This window comes from Falco naumanni, chromosome W (assembly GCF_017639655.2).
Source record: "Falco naumanni isolate bFalNau1 chromosome W, bFalNau1.pat, whole genome shotgun sequence".
Taxonomy (NCBI): Eukaryota; Metazoa; Chordata; class Aves; order Falconiformes; family Falconidae; genus Falco; species Falco naumanni.
The window spans coordinates 1,487,069-1,499,300 of NC_054079.1; the positions used below are offsets into that span (position 1 = coordinate 1,487,069).

General features: G+C 46.7%; 1 protein-coding gene across 1 annotated transcript; it reads right to left on the minus strand.

Annotated features, from left to right (window-relative positions):
- Window positions 1-6,016: 6,016 nt before the first annotated feature.
- Window positions 6,017-10,719, minus strand: LOC121080374 (mitochondrial nicotinamide adenine dinucleotide transporter SLC25A51-like). The gene is made up of 3 exons (XM_040578350.1): window positions 10,593-10,719; window positions 10,068-10,246; window positions 6,017-7,180 (listed from the first exon to the last, which is right to left on the minus strand). Exon 3 carries the CDS (start codon window positions 7,139-7,141, stop codon window positions 6,266-6,268), a length of 876 nt encoding a protein of 291 aa, XP_040434284.1. The 5' UTR covers window positions 7,142-7,180; window positions 10,068-10,246; window positions 10,593-10,719; the 3' UTR covers window positions 6,017-6,265.
- Window positions 10,720-12,232: the final 1,513 nt, after the last annotated feature.

The following is a 12,232-nucleotide window of genomic DNA, read 5'->3' on the forward strand; positions in this document are numbered from 1 at the left end:
AACACATAAGCCTGACGATCCTCTTGTAACTTTGAATTTGCATAGGTAGCATACTGTGGTTGTTGGTGAAGTCATTGAAACTTAAGGCTCCTCTGCATGACGAGAAAAAAAAAAAATCTTTTATTCCCTGTTTTGGAGAATTTCTTTAGGAATTCGAAGCCTTCAATATTGGGCATTTGCTAGTCTGAGGACTAGTTAGTTACTTCTGCATTGGGTTTCATCATCTATAGCAACTGACTGCTAAAGGATTACATTCGAGTAGTCAAGTGTGTGCAGCTGACAAGACTCCTGCTGTTTGGTAGAAGGCCTGAACTTGCTGTTCTCGTGGGTTTCTAACAGAATTATTTGGTGATGGTATCATCCAGCTGGAGGAGTAAGTTTTTAAAATTTTTTCTATTTCTTTTTTTTTTAAGCAAATACACTCAGTTAGCTTAAAATGGAAATAAATGCCCACGGTCTTCTCAGGCAGGAACTTGTAGGTTGAAGTGTTCCATGGCGTATCTTGTGAGCAATTCCACTGTTGCTGAACCCATTGTCTTGAACTCGAAAGTAGACAGACAAAGTTGTAAAGTAAGAGAGATGCCCCATTTTCTAAAACGCTGACTCTGAGGTTCCCACACTTGTACCTTTTGAATGCTTTTGGAACTTCTGCGTGCAAAGAACGCAATTTATGAAAAGGTATTTTTTCACTTTGTTAATCGGCCAAGCTGTGAAAAATGGGGCATAGTGACTGAATGAAAAAAATACACAGGTGTATCTGAGACCAGTTAGAAATACATCACTTCCTATAGCACCCAGCTCCTTTTGTGTACGCATAAAAGCCTGTGAACCTGAACCTATGTCGGGGGCAGAGCTTCCATGTGTTAGAAACAGTTCGGGGGGGGGTTCCCCTTGTCTGTGACTTAAAACAGTGGCAGTGAATTGTGCAGAAAACTTTGAGGGCAGCAAAAGAGGAGATACGCTGCAAGGAGTTTGTAATTGGCCAAGCTTTTTGGGGGCGGGGGGGAAAACCCCACAAACCATCGGAATACTCCTGTAGTAGCATGTTGTAAAACTCGTGGATACTGCGTTCTTGACATTAGTCCAGTGAAGTGTTCGGTTTCCTGTTCCTGAAGTTCTGAAATTCAGAATTTTCAAACAGAATGCAGTGTGCCTGTGTGAACACTCACATTTCTCTGCATGCCTCTCCGCTAGAAGTTGTTAGGTTCTCCCCCAATCCCTGCGCTGGACGTGATGGTTTTTTCCACGTGCACTCTCTCTCCTCGTTTCTAGGCTGCTTTTTTCTCATCTTCATGTTTTACTAAACATCATTGGAGGGACTACAGGTAACATTTTGAAGAAATCTTCCTGTTTGCACAGGCTTGAACTGTGTTTGTTTTGGAGGTGAAGAAGCACCTGTGAAATCAAAAGCAGTGGTTGGGTGGGTCTGTTTGTTTGTTCTCACGGCTGGTTTTGATTTTTCCTGTCAGAAGATCCTTGAACTGGTAGGTAGGTTGCTTATGACTTTAATTCGATGCCTGTTAATATGCACTGAGTGTTACTTTTTTAATTCTACCTCATGATACGCTGTTTTTTACCAGAGTATTGTGCTGAAATGTTGGAGACTGAACTTTCCTGTCTAAAGAACTGTTACTCCAAAGCGAGATATGTCACGACATCTAGGCATTACCTGCAGTGCATAGCACCAAGAGCGGTGGGTTGACCCAACCCCTGTGAAAGCCGGGGCTGCTGAGCAGGAGTGTAGGACTGCTGGTAAAAGCTGAGCTTGTTAAGGGGGTTGATGATGATGATGATGATGGAGCTTTTGTGGCATGTCCAGCAGATTCCTATTAAGATGAATTCTGTCCCTGTATACTGTAGGAATGTGACTTAGTTCTGATTACATTTGTAATAAGCTTGAGGAAGTAGGGTAATCTTACATTTTGATCATTTGATTGCTCCTTCTCAACGATACTTGGGCATCTTCAAATGAAAGTTCGTCTTATTTTACCTGTGAAGTTCACGGAACGCTTACTGAAACGCTGTTCAGTAGTTGACAGCGGATATGCTTTGCAGTTGCATCTTGGTGGAAGGAGTGATTTTCAGTTCTCTCTGAATAATATTACCTTGCCTTACTGAATTCATGAAGTACTGGTTGGTAAGCTTTGGATTATTTCTAGATAGTACGAAAAAAAAAAAAAAAGGTTTATCTTACTGTTATGTTTCAAAAGATGAGTCCTTAACCTTCCGCAACTCGATAGAAATGTCTGGAACAAATAGAAGGAAACGTTTCAAATGGTAGACGAAAGCCTGCACTAACAGCAAAATATGGTAGGGGCTTGTAACCAGAGAATCTTTTCAACCGGTTTATTTTCAACCACTCAAGTGTTAACATCACTTGATAAATGTGACACTATTTCTGTTGAAGACAGAGCTCTCAGTTGGATTGTAAGGCATGCAGGATGTTCTTTAAATGCACGGGGTTTATATTCTTTTAAGTTCTGTAGTAAAAGAATTCCTCCCTTCGCAGCATGGCAAATCAGCAGAAGCAGATGACCTGCATAATTAAGATCTGTATAGGAACGTCAGCATATAGCAGCGTCTACAGGAATGGAACAAGTGCTCTTTTTGTAATAATCCAGTGACTGTTGTGGGAGCAAATGCATTTTCGGAGTGGTCATTAGAGGTCAGTCTTTAAATCACTGCAGCACTGTTAAGATACTTGTGGGGAAGGAGACAGAAACTCTTAATAGGACTGTACAATGACATTCACGTGTATGTACTTTCTGTGTGTGTGTATTTCAGTAAACATCCAGCCACGGGGCATCAGTCCACTTGTCAAACAGGGGTAGTTCAGGGAAAAAAATGTAACCTCCCAACGGAACTATTTGGGATAGGAAGAAAAGCACAGTGATGATGTAGACACACATGCACGTTTGTTTGCACTCTTGGAGGCTTGGCAAGGACAGTTTGATTGCCTACTACCAGAAGTAGAATGTAAACATTGGGTTTCTCTGGGGTTATTTTTTTTTTTTTTTTCCTTTTTTTGGGGGGGGGCGGCAGGGGCAGGGAACATGACCTTGGTTGATTTTGTGAGTTGTTTTTTTTCTGTGGTGCTTTTTTTTTTTTAATTATTTTTTATTTGGGTAACACTGATGTGGAGAAGGTCCTGATACCGTAAAACATGGGTCTGTTGCTATATGAAATGTGAACTCTTAGAAAAAAAGAAACACACTTGCCAAATGAAAGCTTTCAAAAAATCTAGTTTACAAGATTCTAAGAAGTTGCAGTAAAAGGAGAAAGTCAATGGCCCATAATATTTTTGTCCTGCAGGAAAAAGAAACTTCTCATTTCCTGATCTTAGTCAAAGGTGCATTTTCTTAAGCACAAAATATCTTCAGTTAATTAATGTTTTTAATACCAGAACAAATTGTGCACGTAGAATATTTTGAAATACTTGAGATTTCATAGTAAAAATTGTAGCCTTTTAATACAGTATAGACAGTATCAGAACTACTCTGAAAATAATTGTACTTAAAGCCGTACAGTAACTTCCTATTTGTGGACAGTTTGTCTTGCTTGCATAATAAATTAAACATTTAATAATTCAATTCATTAAAATCTATTTTAATGTATTTATCTTACACGGAGCTGTGTTCTGTAATGCTCACCGGTTCTTGCCTCTTCCCCCCAGCAAAGTTAGGAAAAAAAAAAAAAAAAAAAGATTGCTTCGAGCCAAACAACCTCTGTAGGAAGGTTTCTCTCCCCCTGCAGGTTTCTTTGCGACTGTCCTTGCCACCCAGCATGTTTGTGAGAAAGAACAGTTCACTCGCGCAGCCTAGAAGGCAGGACATACGTATGCTTAACTACACACTCGGCATAATTACCCATTCTGTCGCCTGAGACAGCACCCGTGGGGTAAGACAGCACCTTTAGACAGCAAACCCTTGAAGGCAGCGTTGCTGTTCTCGTAAAGTTTTGCTGAAGGAATCTTTCTCCAGCCGCCTTTCTCTCAGCAGTATTCCTGTTGACTGTTGTTGATGGAATTCCTCTTCCCCTTCTGTTCGTTGAAGCATTGCAGCTCCTTCTGCGCTCTCTTCCTGGCCTGGCCAACACGTGCTGTTTAGTACGTGACTTATTCCATCTCAGTGTGCCAAAACTCACTGGACCCCTCCATCCACTAAGTATGTGCCCTCTTAGGCGTGAAACACGTGTCATTTGTGAAGCACACTCCTCTGAGCGTGCTGGCAAACCGGCGGTGGTTATAAAGAGGCGACACTCAAGCACAGCTCTGTCCTGACAGACATACAGCGCGCTCCATCTAACTGTGCTGCCTAAGCAGAGACAGACCAGGACTACATTTCCCCTCCCCCACCCCCACCCCCCAGTAAAGCCAGTCATCAATGAGTAGTGGGTTTGTGGTAAAAGCCTTTACCCTCAACGCTTCAGATTTCCCAACGTTACAGAAGTATATAGTATCTTTCACAGAAAAGCAGGATGCAAATGTCTTTATTCCATCAAGGAGTGATTACAAAAAAAACCAACCCCAACAGTACACTGGTAAAAATCAGAATCTGCCAATAACAAACATTCAGTAAACATTTTATTTAAATGCAAATAATCACAACATTTGGATACAAGAATGCTCACTTGTGCCTGGCCATTTTTGACTGTGAAGCTAGGGACTCTATTATGATTATAGCACACTGATTACCATCGGTATTTGAGGACAGTTTAGCAAATGGAAAATGCAAAGTAATAGCCACTCCAAAACTTACGAGAAGATCAAGTCACACCAGCTTCTGAAAGCTTTCCTGTCCCCCATCATCCAAAATAATTATATATATATGTATAGTTTCATAGGGAGTCCCCCAAGAGAATCAAATGCTTTGTATTAAGACAGTCACCTTGTTCGTGGTCACACTTGCTCTTCTTCCCCTTTCTCTCAGGCCTCAAGTCTTACCTGTCTCACCTCCCAAGCCTGTCAGACACTTGACACTTCTTATTTCGGTGAAGTCTTTTTCATGCCTCACCTACAGAAGTCCACAAACACATCTCCAAGCGCTGTATCTTTCCTACCTAGCTGCTTCCAAAGTCATCTTTGGCTACTGTCTCTGCTACACTTACAGACCAAAAACCTCATCTTGTCAGTGCCGCTGTACATCTGTCTTACTGAACTTGTTTTAGAGTACACAACAAGCAGGCTGAACTCCCAAGTTTCAGGTAAAATCCACCTCCTTGTGATCCATTATTCCACAGCCCAAATAAAACAGAAGTAATTTGCAAAAGACAAGAAATCTCAGTACAAAAGAGCTGTGTTTGTGAACTACTGTCACAGCTGCAGGAGGCTGGACTATTTTGTATTACAGAAAGGGCCATTTTCTTCCTGGCCCCACAGAATTAAGCAACAGAAAAAGCAGCAATGCAAAAACAAAACCCCAAAAAAACACAAAACCCAAACCCACCACCACCAAAAACCCCAACGAAAAGCAGAATAAGTTTGAAGTTTACAAGTAGAAGGTTTGTTTTGTTTTGTTTTTTAACAAGGAAGGACACTTTAAAGCTTTACTAAATTTGGTGTTTCCTTCCTTCTGCTCTTCCCTTTTCACATGAAGGCACACAGACATGTACACACAGAGATCCCACTTTGAATGGGAGTCCGCTTACACTGACACTGCTGAATGAAATGTTCATCTTAAAGCCAAGCATCAAAACAGCTGGCAGAAGAGTTTGTGTAGGCTTAGTTTTAAGCTTGAAGTCTAAGCTTCAGTCATCCTCAAACTGGAGCCATCCATTTAGATTTAAACAGTAAGAAGTTCTTAGGACCCAGAAGCATTTGAAAATGCAGTTCTTAAACTGAGATTTTGAAGTCTGTCAGGTTAAGGGAATCAATTTTCATCAGCCCCTCCTTTATTTTTTATATTCTACAATGTGGATGGTGGAGTACATTCCATCACAGAGCGTTAAGAAGTTTTGGGAGTGATACAGAACAAGCTGCAGGACTAATATAATACTCTTTTTTTTTTTTTTTTTTCTCCTTTTTCTCCAAAACTTTGTATTTGTCTATTAGGTCCATTATGGGAAAACTCACTTGCCAGCAAATAAATACTTTCAAACTTTCATCTTAATTGCACCAAGATTTAGATGCATCACCATTCACCCCATAAATACTGAAGGCCAAGACTAATTACCTTTCACACTACGCAGGCACTGTTCCCTGGGATTAAGTGACATCACACATGCCAATACCCAAATGAACAGAAGAGCCAAAGGAAGACAGTGGTTTTCACAACATCTTTAGCAAGAATTCGTAGGTTGCATTGATTATGCCCCAGGACAGGACAGAGCGATGGTAATTCAGATGGGCCCCTCTGAAAAGGTGTATCAGCTTTCTATCACGTTCCAGCCATATCTTCACAAAAACGTTTGAGAAGGACTGAAATTCACCACCAATTTGAGCTTGCATGCGAGTTTTTACAACATTCACTGGGAAAAACAAGAATCCCAGCATGGCACCCAACAGCCCTCCACAGATAAAGTCATTGACTAAATGAGTGCTGTAAGAAGTTGCTTCAGGCAGGCACTGCTTGATAGGTCCCCGTAGGCCAAAGAAGAGTGCATTACTGGGCCCATTGCGGAGCAGAATGGGCACCAATCCCCGATAATATTCTCTCATCCCATAGACTTTCAGTACCTTGAAAGCCTGGTAAGTGTTTGTAAATTTATCATGGTGTTTGTAGTCCTGAAGCAAAGTCTGAACTCTCTCAAAAGGTGTAAGAATAGCTTCCGTGGTCCCTGCAAGCACTGCTGCCATGCTGCGAGTGAGTAGTTCAGGAGCGCTCACGTGGCAATGGAGCAGGGAGGAGAAATCTTCGTACAAGCCAAACATCAGAGCCAGTGTTGTCGTTTTCTGCATCAACGGAGGAAGGATGCCACGATAGAGATTTCTAAGTCCGTCCTTCTGCAGCTGATGTACTGCATCCTTTGTTTTCAAACCATACAACTGCTGTCGAAAGAGAACCTTCTGGATGGGAAAAGTGACTGAGATATTTGTGAAGGCTGCACAGTAGCCACAAAGATAATGTTTACCAGAGGTAGCTGTTACGTCATTGCTTAGGTATTTCTTTGAATTTGTTGGGGCAGAACGTTCTGAATCCATCATACTGTTTTTCTTACTGCAGTATACCTCAGTTCTCCTTCCCTACATCAAAGAAGAAAAGAGCAAACATAAGCAGAGCTGCAGGTGACCCCGCAGCTTTTTTCACAGTAGCGGATCATTCAAACAGCACCTGCTACTTGACATCCACGGAAAGCCCATAAAATTTCAAGGAGAAAAGCAACACATGGAATACTGGACAGACGCTGCACCGTTTTCTCAGAGACCTGAAGTTTTTCCCTTCTGTACACTTTCAAATTAAAATAGAAATAAATTGGGAAGGAAATTGAGAGATGAACTTCTCAAGTGCTACACTACAGCTAACAAGAGGAAACTTACACATTAGGTCTCCTCATTCACTGTGCCGAGGAATTTAAACGTTAAAAGGTCTACTCTCACAGTAATAAAATACACTTCACCAGGACGGTGGTGGTAGGGACAGAACAGATTAAAAAAAAAAAAAAAAAAACAAAAGAAAAAATAATTAAAAAAAAAAAAAAAAAATAGACATGCAGTAGTATTAAAAATTCTCATCATTCCAGATTCCAGTCTGCCTTTTCCTAAGGCAGAAAACAAAAGATAATTTAAATAACAATTTGTTGTGATTTAACCTGGCCAGCAACTAAGCACCACACAGCTGCTCACTCACTCTTCCCCACTTCCCTGGTGGGATGGCAGGGAGAACTGGTAGAGTAAAAGAAAGAAACGTGCGGATTGTGATAAAAATAATGTAATAACTAAAAAGAAATTTAAAAAATATTTTATAGGGGGGGGTGGGGGAAAAACCCAACAAAAAGAGAGGAAAATAAAACCCAAGAAAAGCAAGCAATGCAAATGAAAACACTCACCGCCAATCACCCATCACCTGCCACCAACCTCCCCCTCCCTGTTTTATTGCCGTGCAAACATCATATAGTGTAGGAGATCCCTTGGGGTCAGCTGTCCTACTTGTGTGTGTCCCCCCCAAACTCCTTCACTGGGCAGGGTGAAGAGCAGAGAAGTCCTTAACACTTGCAAGCCCTGCTCAGCACTGAAACATCCCAGTGTTTTCAACAGTTTCCAGCATAAAGCCAAAATACAGCCCCATACCAGCTACCATGAAGAAAATTAACTCTATCCTAGTCATGGCCTGCATGCAATCGTAATCCCAGACTTAAGTTAAAGGACAAGAGCTCTTCTAACAGAGCGTTGAAAATTTCTGAAAGTTCCAGTGAAATCAGCCTGCAGCAGCATCCACAAAGACAGACAGCGTCTTGAACCCACCTGTAACTTTCACAATCTGTCACAAAGTTTCAATACCTTGCACTTGGCTAGACCCGAGGCCCAGAAGGACACGCAAACACAGACAGTTCTACCAAATAAAGCAGAATAGTACTGAAGCAATCATTACCAGGCAACACTTCTTCCTCATTTAAAACAGGATTACTTATTTCAGCAATTGCAGAAAGCTGGGGGGTTTGCAGCTGATCTGAATCCTAATTTAAGACTACAGCACAGCTTTAGTGAAGTCAGTAACAACCAAGGGAGGCTGGTGGTAGTTTGTGAACTTCAGATACTCCCCACAAGCAACATGCATGAGATTTCCATGGTTTCAAAGTGGTATTTGGGGCTAATACTCCTGCTGAGCACGAGGAACCATTTCTTAAGGTGCAGCCGCTACAGGCTGTTAGGTGAAGGGCACATGCATAGTGGAAGCTATACAGAAACAAGGTGGATCGCTCAAAGCAAACCTTATGGATTCTTTTGACAAAGTACGCTATTTTTAAACCAAAACTCATATACACCTGGACTGGCTTTTCCCTACAGTTAGACACTATGTAATCCTTTAAGGCCTGGCAACTGAAAGTTCTATCTACATCATTTAAAACGATGAAGTGTCTTTGTCAATATGAGAAGTAATACCAGAGACTACGATTCACGGCTTACACACCAATTTATATATGCACCTGCTCAGACTCGCATTTGGATTACAGTAGTTCTCCTTGCATATACTAAAAAAAGCCACATCTGCCAACACGTCTTAAAACAGGGCACAGTGGGTCATGCTAAGTCAACTAAACAATGTGGAGGAGTCTCACCAGAGACAAGGCCGTTACGGAGATGATTCAAAAGGCCTTTGGCAACTGGTCATTTGTATGGGTGGCAGCTGCATGCAGCCAAAACGTATTTCTCCTCTCAAAAGAAACTCCGAATAAATAAAAAAAATGTAAAAAAATATATAGACACACCTTTAGTTTAGTTTCAGAAGCTGCATGCTCCTTTTGGTGTAACTGCTGGATCTGTCAGTAGGGAAGTGTGTGATGTCTTTAAAAAATGCATAGGTGCAGTGCTTCATGACAGGGTTTACTGATGGACTTGCCAGTCCTGGGTTAACAGTCAGACTTGATCTCAAAGGTCTTTTCCAAGTCAAACAACTCTACGATTCTCTATCTCCCGGGACAGTAACTCCACCACCTGCCTGGACAGCCTGTTCCAATACCTGGCCACCTTTTCCATGAAGAAATTGTTCCCAAAATCCCATCTAAACCTCCTGTGGTACAACTTGAGGCCGCTTCCTCTTGTCCAGTCACTCGTTATCCGGGAGAACAGACTGACGCGGCCCCTCACCTCCCCCCTGGGCCTACAGCCTCCAGTCAGGCTCTAGGGAGCGATGAGGCCTTCCCTGAACCTCCTTTTCCCCAGTCTAAACATCCCAGTTCCCTCAGATGCTCCTTGCAAGACTTGTGCTCCAGCCCCTTCGGCCTTCTCTGGACACACGCCCGCATCTCGCCGGTCCCTCTTGGACAAGCCGGGGGGGGGGCGGGGAGCCCAAACTGAACCCACGTATCTGTTCGTTTGCTCCTCCAGCCGATCACCCACCGGTACGGGGTACACCAGGTTACGAAGACGGGGTTCGCCAGCCCCCCGCTGGCAGCACGCTCCCCCCACTCACCGCATTGTCGGCGCGGGGCTTCCCGCCGCGCAGCCCCGCGGCCAAACCCGCCGCTCCGGTACCGCCGAGGAGGCCTCAGTATCCCTCACGACGCCGGCAGGGCCGCCCGGCGGCGGCACCGGCGTGCGGGGAACGCTCGGGAGCGACGGCAGCCCCTCCGGGGCACGGCATCAGGCGACCTGAAAGGAACAGCCAGGCCCGAGTCAGAGAAGCTGCAAAGGCGCGGGCGGGCGGGGAGGCCGCGGCCGCGCCGGGCCGGCGACACAAGGCACCCGCCCCTTACGCCCGGCCGGTGGAGACGCTCCCTCCCGGGCCAGGGCCTGCAGCGCTGCCCCGCTCCCAGCGGCCCGCGACCGGGATCGCCCTCAAGGTCAGGCCGGCAGGGCAGCGGAGCGCGGGGCGGCGGCTGCGGCCCACTCCCAACGGAACCGCGCTCGTCCGCCCGCCCCCGTGCGCCTGCGCGGCCGCCGCGCCGCGCCGAGCCGAGCCGGGCCGGGCCGGGCCGGGCCCCGCCGCGGGCCGCACCTGCGGCTGTTGCCATGGCAGCAGTAGGACCGGAGCCTCCGCCGGCCCCGCGGCCTTCCGCCGTGCGCGCGCCGCCGTGTCACGCAACCGCGCCGCCTGACGCGACGGCGCCGCTGGCGGCGGGCGCGGGGGGAGGGGCGTCGGGTCTCTCCGCCCCTCCCCCAGCACTCGACCAATCAGCGGCTCCGCGCGGGCGCCCCCGCCCCCAAGCTCCTCCCCCGGGGCGGGGCGGGGCCGAGCCGAGCGCGGCCGGCGGCGGGCCGGGCAGCTTCGAGCGGGCTGCGCTCTCTGCCGTGTGGCCGGGGCGCCGCCAGCTCCCGGTGGCTCTGTGTCCGCGCCGGGAAGGGCTGCCGCCTGTCGTTGGGGTCCCCGCCCCGGTTGTCCGTCCTCCGCCTCCCCCCCCCCGCCGGTAGGCTCCGGGCGCGTCTCCTCCGCGCAGCCCCGCTGGGCAGAGCGCCGGGCCGCAGCGTGTCCCGGGAGTTCTGAGCACCGGCGGGTCCGGAGGGACAGGGCTTGGTCTGCCAGAGGGCCTGGGTACCGGAGCTCTCTCTGGGAGGGAGCCGCGGAGGAAGCGCCGTGCGCTGCGGTCCGAGGGAGAGCGGCTCGGCGGAGCCTCTGCACCGGTTTCGTCTTTCTCCAGCTCCGCAGCCGCCAGCGCCGCCCCGGGTTTGTGCCGCCCCTCGCGCAGAGGCTCCGGGATCAGGTACCGTGGCCGGTGATTAACTTTTAGGAGTAAGTAGCAATGGCTCGGGTTTATTTTTCCCGTTTGTATTGCAAAGTTTAACGGGAAGGCTTATTACAATCCGACCCATAACCGTAAGCCTGTGAAAGGGAGAGCGATGGCAAAGAGAAAGTGCTGAGCGCTGTGCCCATTGCCATTGCAGTGCCGCGGGAACGGACACCGACACGGGAAGAGTTCTGAGCAGAACCGGAGGGTGAAGGCTTCATCTCACACTTAGAGCAGGCACGATGCTCAGCGCTTTCTCTTTGCCGTTGCTCTCCCTTTCACAGGTTTATCGTTACGGGTTGAACTGTAATCGTTTAAGAGGTTCCAGCTCTCTGGAAGCAGAAGTAAAATTCCCCATGGCTGGTCAAAGAATATTTTTTCAAAGCGTGAAGTGCTCGCCTGCCTTGCTAGCATGCATCCCTGAGAGAAGAAAGGGAGCCTGGTTCCTGGTTGCTTTTAACAGCATCATATGAGAGGTGAACCCTGGCATTAGAGCGTAACCACACTCCTTGCCCGAGTGCGTTTCCTGGCACGCGAGTGGGCATGAGCTGGCAGTGGTGGGGTAGGCAGGGGCAAAGCCAAAACTGCCGGGTGTGGGGTCAGAGCTGCTCCTGCCAGCAAAGGCTGTTGTGACCGTTCAGCTGACCTGAAACCAGCTTGTGGACATACGTGCTTTTTTGTGTTGTTCATAGGGCTCCCGCTGCACTGGAGCACTGATCCCTGGCTGCTGTGAAGTGGAGAACGTGCATGAAGCGGGCTGCGTCAGGGGGGAATGCTAATAGATGGTGGAGTTCCCTGTTTTGTATTATTGTCTTTCTGGTCACTGATAATAACGCTTCTACTCTCAAATACCAAGTGATAAATTCTGTGAGGTACCTCCCTGTTTTGTGAAGCTGCTTGTCTGACACTTTCT

Bases quoted from the DNA above. Each gene is read 5' to 3' on its own strand.
- LOC121080374 (XM_040578350.1), bottom strand. From the start codon at position 7,141: ATGATGGATTCAGAACGTTCTGCCCCAACAAATTCAAAGAAATACCTA.